This window comes from Pituophis catenifer, unplaced genomic scaffold (genome assembly GCF_029215685.1).
Source record: "Pituophis catenifer annectens isolate HBS135680 unplaced genomic scaffold, rPitCat1.0.hap2 SCAF_2, whole genome shotgun sequence".
Lineage (NCBI taxonomy): Eukaryota > Metazoa > Chordata > Lepidosauria > Squamata > Colubridae > Pituophis > Pituophis catenifer.
This window is the reverse complement of record NW_027256882.1, coordinates 168,385,289-168,408,003: the sequence shown is the minus strand read 5'-3', so window position 1 is coordinate 168,408,003 and position 22,715 is coordinate 168,385,289. Positions and strand designations below refer to the sequence as shown.

The 22,715-nt window shown below is 44.4% G+C and overlaps 1 protein-coding gene across 1 annotated transcript in view; it reads left to right on the top strand.

Moving 5' to 3' along the window:
• The first annotated feature begins 15,689 nt into the window (after nt 1-15,689).
• ITGA5 (integrin subunit alpha 5) overlaps nt 15,690-22,715 on the top strand; it is a 94,631-nt gene continuing 87,605 nt past the window's right edge. Inside the window, exon 1 of the mRNA XM_070934994.1 lies at nt 15,690-15,954. Coding sequence (XP_070791095.1) covers nt 15,746-15,954 — 209 coding nt within the window. The 5' untranslated portion in view covers nt 15,690-15,745. The remainder of the gene's footprint in view (nt 15,955-22,715) is intronic.

Sequence of the window (22,715 nt, the reverse complement as noted above, 5' to 3'; positions counted from 1 at the left end):
TCCACATTGTACCACCTCCCCTGTGAGGTGAGGTTGGGCTAGACCAGGGGTCTGCAAACTTAAACACTCAAAGAACCATTTGTACCCGTTTGGATCCTACAGAAAAGAAAAACACCGGGAGCCACAAAACCCTTTCCATGCCTGACTATTTAAGGTAAAATTTAAACCAAGTCAATCAATCTATTTTTTCCCATTCTGTGAAATAGTGTAGACTTCCTTTGTTAATTGCATTGGTGAATTTTAGTGGGACTCTTCCTGATTATTATTTTTTTTAATTCCAGCTAGGCTCTTCTTTTCATGATTTTAAATAACCCATGAGATATGACTTTCTTAACTTTCCTTTTGAATTCCTTGTCACCAAGTTTCTCATTTTTTAAAAGAAGATTAATGTTAATTTCTATTTTTATGCCTGCCTACATAACAATTGAATTTTTGTTATCACTATGGCAAAAAATTATTGTAGGTCAATAACATATGTGTCATACGAGGTCTGGGGCTTCACTGATGATTAAGCTTTGAGACACCATCCCTTTTTCTGTTATTGTTCATTGCTCAACTGGAACATACTTGTGGGGCTCAGTTCTTAACAAATTAAAAAACTTAGAAATATTCTCCCTTCATCCACTACTACTGCACTTCCTCTATGAATGTCCTCTCTGGTTATATGGTTTCATTTCATTGCAAGGTAACATGGTTTATTTTCTACGGTTTGTCCCTACCAACTCCAATTTTTTAATGCAGCTGTTTCATCCATACCTTCTGACACTTCAGCTCTACCGCTTGTACATTAGACGGATAGCATTTCAGACCAAAATAGAAGGATAGAGTTGAAAGGGATCGTAGAGATCATCTAGTCAACAGCCCCTCCCGCCAACTCAGTACAAAATCCACTAAAATGTCTCTGATAGATGACATCCAGATCAGTGGTGGGTTTCAAAATTTTTTACTACCAGTTCTGTGGGTGTGGCTTGGTGGGCATGGCTTGGTAGGCGTGGCAGGGGAAAGATACTGTAAAATCTCCATTCCCTCCCCACTCCAGGGGAAGGATACTGTAAAATCTCCATTCCCTTCCCAATCCAGGGGAAGGTTACTGCAAAATCCCCATTTCCTCCCAATCAGCTGGGTCTCAGGAGGCAGAGAATAGATGGGGGCGGGGCCAGTCAGAATTTTTACTACCGGTTCTCCAAACTACTCAAAATTTCCGCTACTGGTTCTCCAGAACTGGTCAGAACCTGCTGAAACCCACCTCTGATCCAGCTGCTTTTTGGAGACCTCCACCAAAAGAGATCTCACAACTTGTTATGACTGGTTGACAGTCATGGAAATTCCTCCTGAGATCTAGCCTGAACCTTCTTCCTTATACTTTTAATCCATTACTGTTGATCCTTCCCCCTGGAGTGATGGAGAATAACTCCATACTATCTTCTACAGCAGGGGTGTCAAACTCGCAGCGTCACATTTTCGTCGCATGACGTTTCGCTATTTTTCTCCCCCTCGCTAAAATGGGGATGGGCGTGGCCAGCACATGATGCATCCGGCCTGTGAGTTTGACACCCCTGTTTTACAGGATTTGGTACATTTCTTCTATATGGTACTTCAATATCTGCTATGATATTTCCACTCAGTTGTCTCTTCTGTAAAGTAATAACCAGATCTTTGAACTGTTCTTATAGTACTTGATTTCTAAACTCTTACTATTCCGATAGCCCGCCTCTGAACTTGCTACAATTGATCAATATCCTTTCTGAATTGTAGCGCCTGAGCTTGGGCCTATATTTCAGAGTGTAGCGCTTACGTCCCATGATCTTGACTCTGTTTCAGTTTAACAGATTAACAGAGTTAGAAGGGACCTTATAGGTCATCTAGCCCAACCCACCACTCAAGCAGGAGACCCTACACAATTTCTGACAAATGGCAGTGCAATCTTTTCTTGAAAGTCTCAAGTGATGAAGCTCCCACAACTTCCGAAGGCAAGCTGTTCCATTGGTTGATTGTTCTCACTGTCAGAAAGTTCCTCCTCATTTCTAGGTGGAATCTCTCCTTGATCAGTTTCCATCCATTATTCCTTGTCTGGCCTTCAAGTGCTTTGGAAAATAGCTTGACCCACTCCTCTCTGTGGCAGCGCCTCAAATATTGGAACACTGCTATCGTGTCTTCCCTGGTCCATCTCTTCACTAGACTAGCCATGCCCAGTTAATGCACACTGGATAGTATTTGCCTTTTTAGCAGCTGCATCACATTGTTGGCCACATCAGTCAACAATGTGATGCAGCTGCTAAAAAAGCAAATACTATTCCGGACGCATTAATCAAAACACAGAGTTAGGATCATAGGACATAAGCACTCCACTCTGAAATATATGCCCAGGCACAAGATATATATTATATATTATGGTCAAATCCTATAAGTCTTGGATTTCACCTTTCTATCCAGTAACATACATTTTTCTTCCAGTACTATATATTCCCCATATCATTGGTGCCATTGCAGGCTAGGACCACTGATTTCTGGATAGCATGTTATAAAACATACATCATTATGAAGTGTGCTGCCCTACTATTGAATCAATCAGGCAAGTCACCATTCCAGCTACTTATCTCTTACTAATCCAACTCCCTTTGTGAAATATTTACTACAAGGATTCTACTAGAAGCATAACTTTGGCACAAGAGGACATGGAATGTCTCCGAGTTATGGATTTTTTCTTGGTTCTTTTTTGAAGACCTCTGTGAAAGTAGTGAAGGCATCCCACCTTAAATGACATTCCTCTGGCTGTGTGGTTGCCCCACAGACCAATCCACTATTTTTAACTACAGTTTAATATATCCATGCTGGGATTGCTGGGGGGGATATGCAAATAATGCTTATATTGTAAACCTCCCAGAGAGTGCTGTGAAGTGCTATGGGGCAGTATATAAGACTAAAAGCTATTGCTATATTATGACAAATTCAGACAATGAGAATGGAATGGAATGGAATGGAATGGAATGGAATAGAATAGAATAGAATAGAATAGAATAGAATAGAATAGAATAGAATAGAATAGAATAGAATAGAATAGAATAGAATAGTATTGTCACTTTAAATGTACCCTGATCAGCATACATTAAAATGAAATTTCATTGCATTCAGCTTTCAAAAGATAACCATTATGCCAGGGGTATCAAACTCGATTTTATTGAGGGCTGCAGCAGGGTTGTGTTTGACCTCAGGGGTCGGGGTGGGCATGGCCAGCTTGATGTCACTCGTGTCAGGGGCTCCTGTGGCAGCCCAAGTGCTCTCCCAGCAAAAACGGGCTCCCAAGTTCCATTTTTGGCCACGTTTTTGGCCTTCTGCAAGTGAAAACAGAGCTTGGGGGGGCACGTGTGGCCTTCCCAAGCTCTGTTTTCATTGGCAGAGGCACTGTGGCCCAATTCTTCGCTGTTTTCAGGGCCTTACAGGGGCCCTGGGCCTTGAGTTTGACACCCACGCATTATGCATATACCCACATACGCATACATATATGACACAGAGAAATATCACAGTCTAGTTCAAATGTATACACATACATGGCAAAAAAAAAAAAAAAGAATCCTGCGAATTTACAAGACAGATGGCATAAAGAACAAAACTGTTACAGAATCTGCTATGAATACTTCGAAATCTCCTCCCAGAGGGGAGCAACAGAAACAGACCGTGAAGTGGGTGTGTGGGGTCTCTAACAATGCTTCGAGCTCTAAGCACATAGTGCTTGTAAGCAGTTTCCTGAATAATGGGGAGCGAGCTTCCTATAATCTTCTCGGCTGTCCTTACCACTCTCTGTATGGACCTTCTATCGGAGGCACTGCTGCCACCAAACCAAACAATGATGCAGTTTGTTAAAACGCTCTCAATCGTACCTCTGTAAAAAGTGGCCAGGACAGAAGGAGAAAGATGTGCTCTCCTCATCTGACGCAGGAAATGCTGGTTTGTACTCTTCACTAAAGATAACGTATGAAGAGACCAAGTCAGATTGTTAGTTATCTGCACCCCCAGATACTTAATACCATTGACCACCTCCATAGCTGCAGCCTTGATACCAAGTGGAGCGTGACTATGCCGTCTCTTTCTAAAACCTACAATGATCTCCTTTGATTCAGGGAATCACACAAAACTTGAAAAGTACTTCAATTCAGCAAAGCATGTTTAAGTTACCCATGGCTAAATATTTTGTGTAAAGACAATCCTTGCCCCTCTCAGCCCCTCCAGGTCAGTTGTCTTGGCTTCAAAAACATAAATCCGTTCTGGGGGAAGAAAGAATTACACTGCACGGAGCACACACCCATGACATCAGCCTAGGAAGAAAAAAAAAAAAGTAGCGCATGTCACAGTCTGCACAATAATTTAGACAGCTCTCCCTGCCCCACGCACTTCCAGCCGTGCCTTGATTATATTTAGTCTCTAGCTGGGTCACACAGGCATCTCGTATGATAACTTGAAGGGTCGGGGTGGCGAGTGAGCCAACACAAATCAAGTACTACCAGTTGAAATTTCTCTTGCCTCAAACCCCAGGCATTTCAATGACGTCAGGTCAGGCAGCTCATCTGTACCTCGTCAGATTAAAAAGCAACCAAGCAACGTGTAAACGTGCATGAACGGTACTTATAAAAAGTTGATGGCTTTGAAAACAATGTATTTGGAGCCCCTCTATTAAGAAAAGAGCCCATCTACTGTAGCTTTCTTCAAAGATTGGAATGCCATATCGGATTCAAGCCCCTGTTTGGAAGTGTTGCTGTGTACGGTTTATTTAGCACTTTTGCTTGTGGGAGGCCCAAACAACAATGAAAATTAAGTTAAACAGCAGCTGAGCCCCAAGTAGCCAGTGGGGTTCTGCCTAAGCATTACTTTGCAGCAGCATTGTGCCATGTGACTCCCCCTAGTGGTGAATGATGGGAATGATGACCGTTCTAGCCGGGAATGCAGGAGAGATTGTAGGAAAAGGAGTAACCAATATGAATCACAAATGATAGCAGAATGGAATGAATGAGGGTCACCCAAAGGGAAGGCAATACCAGGGGTGAAATCCAGCAGGTTCTAACAGATTCTGAAGAACCGGTAGCAGAAATTTTGAGTAGTTTGGAGAACCGGCAGCGGAAATTTTGAGTAGTTCGGAGAACCAGCAAATACCACCTCTGGCTGGCCCCAGAGTGAGGTGGGAATGGAGATTTTCCAATATCCTTCCCCCAGGAGTGGGGTGGGAATGGGGATTTTGCAGTATCCTTCCCCTGGAGTGGGGTGGGAATGGAGATTTTGCAGTATCCTTCTCCTGCCACGCCCATCAAGCCACGCCCACAGAACCGGTAATAAAAAAAATTGGATTTCACCATTGGGCAACACCCAGAGCTGACTGAATATTATCAAAAGATCCACCAAAAAATGGCATGAAAAGCTAAGCGGTGGGTGTAGCTACAGAGGAAATGGTGTGCTCCCTACTATGTTTGCACAAAGAAATCATGCTCTCATATGTGAAGCTGTGCTGTGTGTACATGTGCATGAAGGTAAATATGGCATGTTTAAATTTGCAAAACCTGGCAAAAAGATGCTTTTGTATCAGAAGCATTCTAAAATTTATATATAAAGACAACATAAGCAAAAATGCTTCTTGGATAGAGTAAGCCAGCTCTATTTTTTGTTAAGAGCACATATATTTTAGAAAGAAGCGTAATTTTTCATCATGGGGTACAGTGAATAAAGGAGAGGGCGAGATGGCACACACACAGTTGTACCAGTATGTAACTCAGTGGGTATATATCAAACAATGCTTAGTCACTGGAGATATATAGACAACAACCTTTTCACACTCTTTCCATGTCAAACATACATTAGTCATTGCATCTGATTGGGACTGTCCTTCCATCCATCCATCCCCCAATCTCTACAAAATCTCAGCCCAACTAAAGTGCATGTTCTTATACTGAAATTAAGGGAAGTCAGCCATACCAAATCCATCTCTCTGATTTCAATGGGTCTCTCAATCAGACTAAGCTTCTTTTGGATTGAGGCCAGAAAAGTTGTAGTCGGAATTGCACTCTCTTGAATACAGCTGGAAATGAGATTTCTTCAGCCACATGGCAAAAATGTTCTACCCTGACTCAAATGGTTCCTTCTGCCCTAGCCAACATGGTCTTGAGTCCATCAAACTCTAGATGGCCCTCATTTGTGTACTATGACAGGCAGAATTCTGGCAGGGGAAACTTTGATGATCTTTATATTCAATCAAAGGATGCGGTGGCTCAGTGGCTAAGACACTGAGCTTGTCGATAAAAAGGTTCAGCGGTTCGAATCCCTAGTGCTGCATAAACGGGATGAGCTCCCGTTACTTGTCCCAGCTTCTGCCAACCTAGCAGTTCAAAAGCACATAAAAAATGCAAGTAAAAAAATAGGGACCACCTTGGTGGGAAGGTAACAGCGTTCCGTGCACCTTTGGTGCTTAGTCATGCTGGCCACATCACCACGGAGACGTCTTCGGACAGTGCTGGCTCTTTGGCTTTGAAACAGAGATGAGCACCGCCTCCTAGAGTCGGGAACGACTAGCACATATGTGCAAGGGGAACATTTATCTTTTTATATTCAATCAATCAATTAGGATAGAGCTAGAAGGGACCTTGGAGGTCTTCTAATCTAACCCCCTGCTCAAGCTGGAGACCCTACCATTTCAGACAAGTGCTGTCCAGTCTTTTCTTAAAAACCTCCAGTGATGAAGCACTCATAATTTCTGAAGGCAAGCTGTTCCACTGCTTAATTGTCCTCACTGTTAGGAAGTGAAACAAGGTCACATTTGCAGACATAGTTCTTTTTGTACAGCAAAAAGAATATGGAAATGATAATAAGATCCTCTATCAACTGGCAGAGAAGAGAGGGTGCATCTTTCCAATTGTGCCATTATATCATAAATACTCTTGCAATCAAAAGAGGTTGTGAGGTTTTTTTTCTAGCTACTTGACAAATCCCAAAGTACTTAAATACACTTCAGGAGTACATGAATCTAAACCAAGTTTATGCCACCACCCAAACGGGAGTCCAAATAGGGCTTGTCTACCATGATGGTTGAGAGAGAAGCAGGACTTTTCTGTCCAAATTCTCTTTCTCAGACTGTCATTCCCCACTAGCAAGCAAGTTGGGGGAAGATGAAGTTTATAGTCTTATGTATCTGAGAACCTCAGATGGGGAAATATGCTATGAAGTTAATTTTGAAAGTAAACATGGAGTTTGAGAAACTAGGAAACACTTTTAATACCCTTAAGTCTATTCCACATAGAGTAGGCTACTTTTAGTTGGACAGTCCCAAATTACACTATTGCATACTGATTTTGCAAACAGAAAAAACACAGATCCTGGAATATAATCTCTCCAAAACAGTTCTCAGCAGGATGATCAGGAACCTGCTTATCAATTAAACATTCTCACATTTTGCCAAGTGCCAGGGATGCTGATGGCACAACATTAATAAGTAATAATAATTGAAATAATTTCTTCTAAATGTCAACAACACCGCTGGCTCACTCAAATGAGACGCCAGAATGTTTTTCGGAGATATAAGGGGAAGACAATTTTCCAGCAGCAGAAAGAGATGGGATAAGAGACTTGGAGGCAAAATTTCTGGAGTGGAAATAGAAAGCATAATGACCATCTTCACAAAGTAATGTTTCTCAATCCGAACAACTTTAAGATGTGCAGACTTCAACACCCAGAGTTCCCCAGCCAGCACATGCCACACATCTTAAAGTTACCCAGGTCGAGAAACATTGTCTTTAAAAAATACATGGTTCAGCTCCCTTGTCTTTAGATTACCCTCCTGTTTGCTGTAATTTTTATTGTCTAGACAACACAGTTTAATCTGGGTCTTTACGTGGTAGGAGAACAGATCAACGTAATTTTTTTTTAAGAGTTACACTGCAGCCAGAAATTCCTCTGATAAAAATTCAACCCCCTCACAAGAAAAACTCTCCACTTGAATTTCTGCCTACCATTCTGCCATTGAATCGCAAGAATCTTGATAGGAAAAAGACAAGATGACAACTCAGTTCTTGAGACTGGCGCCTGGAGGAGGAACTTCTGGGACAAGTATGTGATATGCCTGAATGGAACTTCAAAATTTGGAGCCTACTCTCAGAAGGACAATCAAGCAGAGGTGTGACATCAATGAGGCAAGGAACCAAATTTCTCTTACTTCAACTTTTTAACCTACAACACAAAGTGAAGAACTCTTGAACCCCTTGTCTACCATGATGGTTGAGAGAGAAGCAGGACTTTTCTGCAAGCGGTTTCTGTGATAACATTCTAGCAGTGCAATCGGAATACTTGAAAGGAATTATTTCAGTATTATAATTCAGAAAGACTCTAGGGGGGAACATCCATCCCTTCATCTCTATTTTCATAAACACCAGCTTATGAAAGGCTGCAAAGTAGGTTGCCGGGTAGTGCCCTGGCTTGAGAGAACTGATCATCATCCAAAGATAATCAACTTTTCTCATGAGGATTTGCATCAGGCTCAGATCCAGGATGGGACATGACAGCTTTCTCCGAGTCCAGGAATTCATAAGCAGTGGAACTAGTCTGTCCCCAATTTAATTCTCACCTCCACAGGCCACCAGCTATTTATTATTAGCACACAATGTTTTCCACAGCTAAGCAAATGTTTTGCAACATCGGCCGAACTCGTTCCTTTCCATGAGCTCAGCTGAGTCAGAGAAGAAACTTGGTCTGCTTTCAGCCTAAGCACCCCACCCAGGGGCCTAATTAGAAAGGGTGGGCAAGCAAACAAAAGCCACGGCTGCCTGTGGGGAAGCTGAGCCCAAAATCCCACCCGCTTGTTATTAACAGCAATTGGATAGCTGGATTTTTTTTTTTTTTAAATCCCAAGAAAGGGCTGTTCTTGACCTAGGACTGACAGCTCTCATCACTCTCTCTTCCCTTCTGCTAACAGTAACAACAGTTTGGAAAAAATTAAGCCACCCAAAGTTGCTATGGTTCCTAAAAAAAATAAAATAAAACAAAGAGCTGCACCAAATTGTTCACTTTCTCCGTGGGGTGTCTATGATCTAGCCGCTTCTTCCCATTTTACAGCAGGGGGAAGTGAGGCTCAGAATTCCAAACAAGGTGGTTATGATGGGACTTGAACTCAAGACTCTTTTAAACTTTATTGAAAAGGTCTGCACCAAAGCGCCAACAATAAACAGCTATTTTGCCACTAGTTCTTAGGTCTACCTACCTGCCTGTCACTTTGCAACTCGACTCATGCACATTAGACCATGGGTGTCAAACCCCCCCGCCCCAGGCTGGATCCAGCCCATGGGGTGCTTAGATCTGGCCTGTGGGACCACCCTGGAAACAGCAAAGGACCGGCCCGCAGTGCCTCTGCCAACAAAAATGGAATTTTCCATTTTTGCTGGCAGAGGGTTGCAGGAGACCATCGCAGTCAAAAATGGAGCTTGGGACCCATTTTTGCTGGAGAGCGCTTGAGCCACCACAGGCGCTCCCAACATGAGTGATGTCGAGCTGGCTATGCCCACCCTGGCCATGCCCCCCCCCACCCCCACAAGCTCAGTCACAACCCTGATGCTGCCCTCAATGAAATCGAGTTTGACACGCTTGCATTACAGGGTATCCCAATAATATGAGTTCCTCTTTATGGAGAGCTGCATGTGTGAAAATTCCTTCCCTGCACAAATCCACACTGTAGGCAGTGGGTGAAGCATTATGATGCCTATGTGCATCACAAAGAGCTGGAGTGATCCCATTGCTCACCTGCTGTTTAAGCAACCATTTCAGATCATCTCCACTCTCAGGTTGTGGAGCAGCAGAAGCAGCCAGAAGGGACCACAAAAACTCCTAAGACAGGTTCATTTGATCCAGGATGGCCGAATGTCCATTCAGCAAGGAGTCATTCCACAGGTATGAATAAGCCATTAGAAACCGGACAAAAAGTGCCTTTTTCAAGTACAAAGCCATCTGCATTTCTCCCTGCAAGTCATTAGAACATGGGGGAGATGCACATGGTTATCGGCACATCTCTTGCCACCTCTTGCGTCCGTCCTGAACTCTTGATTCATACCTGGCTTCTCCCAATCAGCCCTTTTTCTTTTTTAAAAAAATTAATTTTACAACAACAACACAACACAACATACAAAACACAAACACACAATATGTGTTTCTTTTTCGTATCAGTTTCATTCCTCTTACTTTCTACTTTCTACATTTTCCATTTTTCTCATCCTTTATTGTCTCTAGCTTTGTCATCCCTTTATTTTCAGTTTTATTCATTTACAGTATTTTACACATTTGTCACATCATTTATTCAATTTCACTAATCTGGAGCCAATTGTACCACTTAGTCCATACTTGATAATATTCTGTATCTTCCTTTTCTTTTATTTCTTTCGTTGATTCATCCATCGCCGCACAGTCCAGCATTTCCTTAATTGTTTCTTCCTCCCAATCAGCCCTTTTTCAAAGACAGTGAGTTTTCCAAAGAGGGTCTTGGCCCCTTCTCGCTTCCCCAACCTGCGGGATGTCTTAAGCTTTTGCAGCAAACTTGGCTAAATTCTTGTGACACCTGAACCACGAATCAATTTATTTTGGTATAAACTTTCATCGTGGGCCAGTGCCTATTCTTTGTCAGATGGAACATTATCCAGAATTGGCACGCACACACACACACACACACACACACACACACACACACACACGAAGAAAATCAGTGTTAAACCATAGGGTCTGGGACAGCACTTAGCACAACTGCCCTTCTCTTCCATTAACAGCTGCAGAATTAATAGAGAGGCTTTTGTTTATGCAGCAATGAAGTAGGTCTCTCTAGATTTCCCCAGTGCTGCTGCTTTCCATATGATTCCACCCACCCCTTTTAACTAATAATTATTATAAATGCAGCCACACACATGGGCAATGTTCACAGTTGCATAAAACCTAAGCTGAAGCCAAATGTTGAAATCTGCTACAGTTATCACCATTACAGAAAAAGTACTGTCAGCTAACCTTACTCAATGAATCGGACGGATGAGTGGGAGAGAGTTTCATCTACTATTTGTGTGGTTGCTTTTTATGTTGGTAAATAATGCCACAGCTTTTTCTCCATCCTGGCTTTTCCAAATACGTTGGGCCTACAATTCTCAGAATGCCATTGTTCTTGAAAAAGTTCAAATAGACAGTACTTCACAGTGGGTGGAGACAAGCAGCAAATCCACAGAACCTCAGTAGCGCTATCTAGAAAGAAATGGTTATGAAATTCATAGCCTACAAAGCTACCCTCATAGCCAAATCACTTCTCTCGACTACAGCTTTCTAAAAGTACAATCGCCACAAAGCACAATGGGCCTAAACTAATCCCCCCCACCCAACTTTCTGATCTTCAGCAGCCATGATGATATATCTGAGGTCTTATGACCATCTCAGAAGTACAGAGAAAGAATTAGATGGCAGGGCTGTGGGGGGAGGCTTAATGAAATCCATAAGCCTCATCCTTGACTGATAGATCAAGTTGCACACATCCTGTTGTAAGTAGCTAAGAGTATGATGTTAAATGTAAGGTTTTCTTTCTTTCTTTTTCTTTCTTTCTTTCTTTCTTTCTTTCTTTCTTTCTTTCTTTCTCTTTCTTTCTTTCCCTTCCTTCTTTTTCTCTCTCTTATTTTTTGATTTATTTTCTTATTTTTTTTCCCTATAAGCTGCCCGCTGTGAGTTGAGCCTTATACATTTCCTAATTAAATAAAGCACTGCTCTGTCTTCATTTGTTTCCTTCCTCATGATACCTTCCAGCTCCTCTTGGTAAATATAGCCCATGAATCCTGTCATCAATCACCTGCCCTCTTTCAGTACATGGAGATGCTCAGCCTGTGCCCTTCCAAATGTTGCTGAACTACAGCTCTCGCGTTTCATGATTGGCCTTGTTGTCTACAGCTGTTGGAAGGTGTAGTAGTTCATCAACATCTGGAGATTGCCTGGAAAAAAAGAAGGAGGTGGAACTGGAGGGTGTATACAACTGAGCAATTCAACCTTCTTAAACTTCATATTGGTTTGAGGTTTGCCTATAAGGGAAAAGCATGATGTGAAAAAGCAGAAGTGAGCAACCTGTGGCCACTGGGTTGCATGTAGTTCATTGAGTAATTTTTCTGTACTCTTCAACCCTAACTGAAGTGCATAAATAGTGCAAATGCTAAAACTGGCTGAACACTGCTTTTAGAAAATCCCCCCCCCCAAACTCTAGGGAAATAAGAGAAAATCCTTGCTTTGTTCCTATGCAACCCCACCCTGCCATTTTACATCATTACTCCACCAACTGTAGCCTTTGTTTTCACATGCGTGCACTAAAGAAGTAAAGTACAGCCTCCAGCCATCAAAAGGTTACTCTAAGGGCTAGCAGGGCATGTCCACCAAACAGCTTCCTATTAACTGCACAAAACGGTAGAATGGAAACTACAGCGATCTTGAGAATGCATGCTTTCTCCCTTTCACTTGCTTAGGACTATCAAACTTGAGACGCTGATCTCAAGGATCTGGGTGTTATTTCATAACAGCAAAAGTTGCTGATCTTAGAATAGAATGAATGAGTTGGAAGGGGCCTTGGGGGTCTTCTAGTCCAGCCCCCAGCTGAAGCAAAGGGCCCTATAACATTTCAGACAAGTGGCTGTCTAGTCTCTTCTTAAAAACCTCCAGTGATGGAGCGCCCACGATTTCTGGAGGCAAGCTGTTCCACTGGTTAATTGTCCTCACTGTTAGGAAGTTTCTCCTTAATTCCAGGTTGCTTCTCTCCTTGATTAGTTCCCATCCATTGTTTCTTGTCCTGCCCTCCGGTGCTTTGGAGAATAATTTGATCCCCTCTTCGTTGTGGCAGCCCCTCAAATACTGGAATACTGCTATCATGTCACCCCTAATTCTATTTCATTTGATCTATTTCTATTTGAGCCAGAAGAAGACAAAGTGTGTCCCCTGATAGGTTTTATTGGATCTGGGACATCCAGGCTGACTACAGAAGCTCATTGGATAATCTTGGGTCCAGGGCCGGATTTTCCTATAGGCTAACTAGGCTTCAGCCTAGGGCCTCAAGATCAAGAGGGGCCTACATTCAAATTGTTAGCAAAATTAAAATTACACTTTCACTATAGGTGAAAGGGCCTCATAAGTGGAATAGCCTAGGGCCTCTTTTCATCTAAATCCGGCCCTGCTTGGGTCAGTCACTTTCCGGGGGTTATTGTGATAATAACATTAGAAGAGGCCTTCCAGCATGCTGCTTTAAGCTTTCAGGAAAAAGGAAACCATATAAATGTAATAAATTAATACAGCTGCCATCAACATGGTCTGCAGTTCAGATTGATGGTCGCTTGGAAGGACACCTATCCACTTATGCCTTAAGATTTTTTTCAAGAAAGCAACCTATTGTGCTTCTTTATTTCTGAAACCATCCAAACAACATGATTGGAGGGTAGGCCATGTATATCGTAATACATAAATCATATTTCCATGGTGAGGTTTTAGAGAGGTCTTGAACTAAAGATACCGTTTTGTACAGTGGTGAAATCCCATTTTTTTTACTACCGGTTCTGTGGGCGTGGCTTTGTGGGCGTGGTGTGGCTTGGTGGGCGTGGTGTGGCTTGGTGGGCGTGGCAAGGGAAGGATACTGCAAAATCTCCATTCCCACCCCACTCTGGGGCCAGCCAGAGGTGGTATTTGCCTGTTCGCCAAACTACTTAAAATTTCTGCTACCGGTTCTCCGAACTTCTCAAAATTTCCGCTACCGGTTTTCCAGAACCTGTCAGAACCTGCTGGATTTCACCCCTGGTTTTGTACTATCTAAAGGTAAGTGCGATGTTTTCAATGGTGTTTTTTTTGCAGGTGGGTGTGTCTAAGATTGAATAGAATAGAATAGAATAGAATAGAATAGAATAGAATAGAATAGAATAGAATAGAATAGAATAGAATAGAATTCTTTATTGGCCAAGTGTGTTTGGACACACAAGGAATTTGTCTTGGTGAATACGCTCTCAGGGTACCTAAAAGAAAAGATACATTGGTCAAGAATCATAAGGTACAACACTTAATGATAGTCATAGGGAAACAGTCAATATAAATCTTAAGGATTGAAGTTTAAATGTGCACTGTTTCCAAACAGATTCATCATCTCCCATTTATTCTGTCACATCCCCATCTTAGAAGGATTTGGAAAACCTGAATGGCTGCCAGTTATGAGAAACACAGGCGGATGAACCCCAAGTGGCTTGACTCTTCGTAAGGAAACTTCTCATGTTTAAATGTCTGCAATTCAGCCAGAATACTCAGCACATTTATGGGGGGGAGGAGGGGGGAAGGAGGAGAGGGAGAATCCCTCACATTTTATTGTGCTATAGTAATAGGTTTGAGAGGCTGGGAGTAAAGGTGCGTATGATTTTTCTCTGCCCAAAGTTACAACTTCCTGGATGTTGTGCAAACAACTTTTCAGTCAACTGACAATTTAAATGTGATGAATCTTAAGGGTGGAGCAAGACTTTAGTGAACTGGAGGGGATCAAGATATCTCTATCTTGCTTTTAAGGTTTGGGGGAATTTTATATCTGGGAAGAAACTTCATTCATTGAATTCAGTGATCATGGTGTCTCCCCTACCAAGTAAGCATTCAGTGGGATTTATGTCCAGGCTGACTTGCATAGGGTTGCACAGTAAAAGGTTAAGTTATTGGATGGATCAGTTACACGTAGTCCTCGACTTACAACAGTTCATTTAGTGACCAACGTTGCAACTGCACTGAAAAAAGCGATTTATGACTGTTTTTCGCACTTACGACCATTGCAGTATCCCCATGGTCATATGATCAAAATTCAGATACTTGGCAATCGACTCATATTTATGACGGTCCCGGGGTCATGGAACCAACCCCCTTTTGCAACCTTCGGACAAGCAAAGTCAATGGGGAAGGTAGATTCATTTAACCACCCTGTCACTAATTTAAACCTGCAAGTGATTCACTTAACAACCGTCTCACTTAACCACAGATATTTTGGGCTCAGTTGTGGCTGTAAATCGAGGACTACCTGTATTGGCACTTCCAGAACCTCACCCATGAACAGCAGCCAAAGCTGGATGCCTCAAAGAGTCCCATTTGTGGTAGGATGGAGGGAAGGGAGAAGAAAACCCCACACCTGAACTGGGCGCGTTATTTTATTTTATTTTTTTTCTTCCTCGGCTGAGCATAATTTCGTTTTTATGGTAACGCGGGGCAACCCATCACAACCAAACCTTCGCCTTTGGCACCGGCGAGCGCTCGATTCCCTTTGCAGGAAGGAAAACCCCAACGTGACATCATCCGGAGCGCACAGCCGAAGAACAAGAAGTTCAACGCAAGTCTCAAGACAGACAGAGCAGTTAAAAAACATTTTTGGAAAATTCGCTGCTTTGCTTTCAACACCGCCCCCCCCCCTCCCCGCATCTCCACCTCCTCCCCCCCCCCTCCATATCTAAATATTCATCACGGCTCTTCTTGGCTCCTCTCCAAAATTCCCAGCGCTGGCAGTTTAATGAGATCCATCCTGCCCCCCCCCATCCCTCCGTGCGTACCGTCGAGGGGGAGGGCGAGAAACTCCTCCTTTTGTGAGTCATTCCCGAGGAAGAGAGAGAGAGAGAGAGAGAGAGAGAGAGAGAAAGGCAGGGAGTCTCCGCGGCACTCACGTTCCGAGCGGCTTGGAGGAAAGGTTGGAGCAAGCGCTCTTTGGCGACCCGGCTAAACGATGGTTTGGGACTCGGTGGCCTTCCGTGCATCCGGATCCCCGTTTCTTTCCCCGAGCCCAGCCATGCTTCGTCGGGCTTTGCTCTTCCTTTTCAGCGGGCTCTGCGCTTGGGGTTTTAACCTGGACTCCAAGGCGCCGACGGTTTTGATCGGTCCCCCAGGCAGCTTTTTTGGCTTCTCAGTGGACTTTTACCTCCCGGAAGAACAGAGGTGGGTCCGATTTAGACAGCGCGATCTTAATGTGTGTGTAGGGCGGGGGAGTTGGGGGGGGAGAGGAGGGCACTTCGCACTTCTGCGAGGAAGGGGAGCCCGGCTGGGTCGTCTCAATCCCACCGCCTCAACCTCTCCTATATCACCCACCACCCCACCCCACTCCAGTAATTCGAGGATTCCGAGTGGAAAGTTTAGTGATCGTATTGGGGAGGGTGGGTGGGTTTGCATACGGTGGCAGCAGGCACGGTTGAAGATGTTGGACCCTTTGGGACCACTTGGGACACTTTAGCCCGGGGCAATGAAATTGCATTGGCTTTGCTTGAATTGGCTGCGAGAGCCGCGTTCTCCCTTTCCAAATCACGCCCCCCTCTCCACTTGGCCTGGCCTGGCGCCCGCTCCCTCTTGCTTAGCCCCACTAAGTGATTGCAGACCCACCGTCCCTGCCTGTTGCGCGCTTCCTCCCAACCCGCTCCCGTTAGTGGGGTCTCTCCACCCCGCACGCTTCCCCCCCCCCTTGGCGGGAGCGCCGGCCCGCTTTTTCCACCGGAGGGGGGGGGGGACGCGCGCGCCACGGTCCAACTTTCCCGCAAAGGGAAACCTGGTGGATTTTCCGTGCGTGTCCACACATTCCCCCCACCCCCACTTTTCCCCTCTCCATGTTCTCGCCCCCAACAGGCTCGGAAGCGAGCATTTCCTGTAATCGGAGCTCAACCCCGCCGCTCTTGTTTCCAGGGGTGGGGTGGGGGAGTGGGGGGGGGAGAGAAAAAAGGGGATCGGGCTTTTGGGCGGGGAGAGCCGGAGTGGGGGAGAGAACCCGCGCCCTTCGTGGGGCCAGGTCTGTAAAAAAAAAAAAAAAAAAAAAAAGTTGCTATTTAGCTTGGAAGGGAGTGGTAAAAGGAAAAAAAAGGGGAGGGGGCTCTGACCTCCACTCCACCAGGTGTGTGTTTGGCCAAAGGATTTGGCAAATAGCCAGCCGGAAGCTTCCCCCTCCTCACATACAGCACCAGGGAGGGGGGGGAATCCGGCAAGGGAACTGCTGCAGATGAGATGAGATGGGGTGTGTTGGGTCGTATTCCAGGCCCTCCTCCCTCTCCTTGGGATATGTTGAACAAGAAGCCTCATCCTGAACGGGGAACATCCAACTTGTCCCTCTCTCTTTGTATAAGCCAGCAAAGCTGAAAGGGTCTGGCAGAAATGCATACCCCGATCGCCTTCCTCTTTAGCTGGGATGCTAGTGGCATGTTGAGGATTGACTGTGGGCTCCCTGTCTCCATTTTGGGGTGGTTTGCAAGAAAGAAAAGATGCTGGTGAAGGCTGCCCTGGTCCTGGATGGCTAGTTCTGCCTTTGCACGTGGTTTTTTACACACTAACTGGGGAAAGCTTATGAAAGTCAGCTGGTATCTGCCAGCAAAGGGAGGGACATGGGGACAATGTGTGTATTACACCCAGATCTCACCCATTTCCAGATTGAAAGGCTGATACTGGGCAAACGGGCCGGCTGGGTGATTGATAAGAGTGTTTATGGGTGCACACAAAGACTACCCCCACCCCCACCCCCATCGTGATATCGCAAGGAAGAGATTAAATAGATTTATTAGATCTTTTTCTGGATTTAACTCTCCAAGAGACTTGTGCATAGTTGCTGGCAGGCGAGTCTCTTAATTTATTAGGGCTTATTAAATAAATACATTCACACACACACACACATAAAAGGACTGAAAACTTCTGGAGGTGCAGGCTAAGCACTTAGTTAATCAACGGACTGGTAGCCTTGTTCCTCTGCTGACAAAGAGACATATTGCAAAGCGTGGCTGAAAGATTTCTTTTTTTTAACACTCTTGAGTTCCCCTTTAAACATTCCAGAATGGTGTGTGGAAAAAAAAAAGAATGGATTTTGCGAAGAAAAGAATGGGTTTTGAGCATTGTTGGGGTTTTTTTTAAAACCGTAATAATCTGCAGCGATCATCTTCAGGTCACACCCTGCTAATATGACCATTATGCCTATAGCTTCAATGAGCCAGCACAACTTGGAAACCAGACAGTGAGGTTAGGGAAGAGCTGGGAAAACCAGTCACAAATCCTCACCTCAGACTTTACTGTACAGAATGAAGTGAGGAGGGGGAAAAGCACAGATGCTTGTCTACAAAATGGGATGGGTAGCTGGGAATAGTGTTCCAGGAGATCTAGAGCGATCCTAACTGATTCCTTCTGTTTGTTGTGATTTGTTCAGTGCTGTGGGTTTCTCCACCTTGAGGGAGCCTCTGTCCTGAACAACCCCTTTTGGTCAGTGGGCAGACATTCTTACATGTAATAGTAGCATTGTCTCAAGCACAGTAGGGTGAATAGGTCTGATCTACCACTGTGCTCTGAATGATGCTAAATGCTGCTGTTCAAGAAGAAAAATCAAAGGGGTGGAGAGGAGCAGATGTCTACAGGATGCTGACATTGGTGCTGTATGTATATGCAGTCTCCCCCACCTCCTGATTTGCTCTCTTCGGGGAGATGGGAGTGGCTGATGTCTTTCTCCCTGTGTCCTAAGAAAGAAGAAACTAATTCTAATCAGGGAAGGAAAAAATCCATCTATGATCATCACTTCCTTGGCTAACTCCAGTTGTCCCAAAGATGTTGCTATGAATGGCAAGCAATGCATCCCTGCTAGATTCTTGTATGTAGCTGAGGGACAGATGTCCAAATATTTTGCCTGAAATATTTCTTTTGTGCGTCTCCCAAGGCTGCTTTTGCCACAGGAAAAGTTCCCATTGAGTCATGTTTGCAATGAGCTTCAAAGAAGCCAACAGCTTGTTGGCTGGCTGCACTCCTTTCTCTTGTTGCCTGATCAGAAAAAAACTGGTCATCCTGGGCAAGCTGTCCTCTTTTGGTGTTATGCCCTGAACCTGATCCAGTCCTTCCCTTGCCATCCTCCGGGCCTTATCCTTTCTCCAAGAGCTCAAGCTACAATTCCTTTATCAAGCTGGGCCAGTTTATACAGTTCCTCAGAGCTTCTAGCCAGAGTCCTCTGGTTGAAAGAAGTCAGCTGCAGTACGTGGTGCTCCAAACAGCATTAAGCCTGTAACTCTGTGGCCTGTTGCAGGCACTTCCAGAGCATTAGCAGGATATTTTGAGGTCAATGCCCTGAGGTCTGATGGGAAGATTTTCTATGGGAGCTTTGCCAGCAGAACTGGCTCAGATGCAGTACAACTTCCTAGCTGGAAACATTTGCACAGGACACAAACCAAGACATGGATCATCACCAGTGTTCAGCGCCTGAGTGTATGTGTGTGTGTGCTCACACACTGCAGAGTCACACCCGTGCATGGGCGTGTAGCATGTGATCTGTGCAGAGAAACATACTCCCAACGAGTCTCTGTGGATAGCATATTTTCCACATATAAGGGATTTTGTCTAGGGTTTTTTTGGTTACTTCGAAGCCACCTTTAATCATTATGGTGCTGGCGTTTCCACACCTCAGCTCAAGTTATTGTCAATTGTTGTGTACGTGATTTGTTCTGATTAGACCGGTAAACAAGAGAGTGGAGTGTTGGTTGTTCTTCCATTGCTAGATGCATCTGCCCATATTTTAAGCCCCAGCAAACTTGATTTTTTCCTATGAGAAACAGTCTTTCTTTCCAAAGCAGGGATTCTCCTGATATGTTGAAGTGCAATTCCTATGAATTCCCAACCAGATTAGAATACTGACAGGGAAGACTCCTGAAGTTCTCTACTTGATATCGGGTCAACTTTCTCTTGTGTTGGAGACAATGGACCTTGTCTCCAACAGGTCCATTGTCTGGATTGCACTGTGGAAGTACTTTGCTATTGTTTTCTTCTGGAATGTTTCTTAGCTTCCAAAAGTAGCATGAGTTTCCTTGTGGTCTTCCTTCAAATACAAACCAGGCCTGAATCTGCTCAGCTTCCGAACCCAAGCAAGATTTGCCAGCTGCTCCAAATACTTGACCTTCCAGCCTTTTCTTAGGGTGCTGATTTTGGAATCTCTGCCCTCTCTGCCTAGCAAAACTTTTTCGCTGCCTCATTTAGTTAATCAGAGATTCAGAAGGGTTCCGTTGATCTGATGGCGTGCAACTCCCCACCCATTCGGTGCAGGAGACCAAGTTGTCCGCCTTGCTCAATACAGTCTTTCTCTGATTGACAATTGTTTGTCAACCTTATGATTCTTGACAAACATATCTTTTATGTACTCCGAGAGTGTATGCACCAAGAAAAATTCCTTGTGTGTCCAATCACACTTGGCCAATAAAGAATTCCTATTTTAAGGGGACGACCCGCCTGTGAGCCTTCCTTCAGCAATAGTTATTATCACAAACAACTTATATGTGCAAAATATGTCCTTGTCCCCCAAACAGGCCCATCATTGCAAAATGTAACATGTAGTAGCTCTTGCAAATGTGACATTTTTATGAGCTGTGGAGGAAAGCTGCTTCCAGGCCAGGAAGCAACAGTATTTGCCTTTTTATTGCAGGAAGAGCCAGGAGGTGGGTTTGTTAGAGGCTGCCCTGGCGGGAACTTCCTGCCAGGCTCCTCAAGCTAGATCCTGAGGCATTAAATGTCTGTTTTATGGTTCCTTTGCCTGGTGAATCACAGCCTCTTTTTTTGGTCTCTTGAGAAGGCAATGCAAATGCATTTTTTTTTTTAAATAATCCTTAGTATTGAAATTCCTCAAACTCTTTTTCTCATTCTTAAGTGCCTGTGTGTGTGTGTATGTGTGTGTATCAGTGCGGGTACGTGCAAATCTTGATGGACAGGCATGTAAATACCGTATGCATCTAAGGACAGACAGATCCAATTTATTGCTTCCCTTCTTTTCCATCTCTGCCTATTTGAACAGTTAAATGTAACTGAATGTGGTAGCTATTTTAGCACCAAGTACAATCAGATGCATTGTAAAATAGGAATGGTCTATTAAGCTTTGCGGGGGGGTGGGGGGTGAGAGGAAAGGGGAGAAATTGTATGAAGTAAAAAAGAAAATGACTTCCACAATCAAACTGCAAACTGTAGCCAAATAAATAGAAGCAGTGCTTAGGTCTACTAGCATAGTGGATGGAGCTAGCAACCCCTTCTGTGGGCTTGTGAGGGGAACCCTAGAGAGTTCCAAACAATCCCTGTTTGAAGCCTCCAAATTCAAGGACAATCTCTGAGAAAGAAGGGTAGGAAGTTAATCCTCCTCTTTGCCTACCACCAGTGGTGGGTTCCTCCCGGTTCGGTCCGGTTCGGCCGAGCCGGTAGCGGTGACGATATGACGTCACCGAACCGGTTCCCACCCCCCCACACCCCCCCCCACGTTATTCTTACCTTTTATTTGGTCCCACCCCCAATCTATTGCTGCCTCCTGAGTCCCAGCTGATGACTAGAGGGAAAAAAACTGTTTAAACTCTTGCCGCGGGGCTTCAAAGGGCCGTCCTACAGCTGCTCAGTGTTAAAAGCAAACAAATGAGTCCGGTCGTAAGTGCGAGGACCTCCCAGAAATGACTCTGACCAGCTAGCCACACCCACCTAGTCACATGACCTCCAAGCCACACCCACAAAATAAGCCACGCCCACAGAACCGGTAGTAAAAAAATTTAGAACCCACCCCTGCCTACCACGTTGTGATTATTATGGAAAGAGAGAACTTACCTACTATCCAGTGGTGAAATTCAAATTTCTTTATTACGGTGGGCGTGGTGTGGCTTGGTCGGTGTGGCAGGGGAAGGATACTGCAAAATCCCCATTCCCTCCCCACTCCTGGGGGAAAGATATTGCAAAATCTCCATTCCCACCCCACTCTGGGGCCAGCCAGAGATGGTTTTTGCCGGTTCTCCAAACTACTCAAAATTTCTGCTACCGGTTCTCCAGAACCTGTCAGAACCTGCTGAATAGCACCCCTGCTCCTGTCCAACCTTACTTTGCCTGTGTCCCTGGTTGAAGATTGCTGGTTTCCCACTATAAAAACCCAGTCATTTGTAGCAGAAATGTGGGAAGAGGAGAGAGTTCTTCCTCAGTCCAAGCTTAACATAGCTGCCCCATCCCCAGCTCAGTATTGCTATGTTTTTTGCTGTTATTATTAGTGAAATAGCTGTGATCTATTCTCAGCATCCCAGCTGATCGCCCCTAGCCTGGACAATAGGAAGCTGCATGAACTGGTGGCCTTCCAGGAATAGCAAGAGGTGCGCCCTGAGCAGCATTTGCCAGAATATAGACATGTCCCCATTTAGTGTTAGAGGGTATGCTGGTACTTCCAATCTAGTCCTACCGTATCTGGGTAGTAGAAATCCAAGTGACCACTGGTCGATCTGTCCCTTTGCTAGCATTTAGTGGTTAGTTTGGTGTTTTTGCAGCCTGAATATATTAGGCCTATTTTAACTCTGCTACAGATACTTTTCTTGCCCAGCAAAAAGTTTCCCATTATTCTAAAATGTCGGATCCTCTTTTTAATTCTATTGTTGTTCTGGTCCTTTGACCTTGGTCCACATCCCCTTCCTAGAATTGCAAGAGAGCGATTGGCCCAAGGTCACTGGACTGATTTTGTGCTTAGAACTCGGGCAGGACTAAAACTTAGGTTTAGTCCCCACTTCCGACTCCAGTGCCTTTAACCACTCCACCAGACTGGCTGCTGTTCCTTCATGCTTGTTGAATACTAGTGGTTTGTTTCCTGTTAAATCACATATCTCTATCTCGAAGAGCTTACAAAAAGGAAGATTAACAAGATGATGGTGTAGCATTTCCTGCAGAATGATGTGGATATTTACTGGAAGTGCATTTCT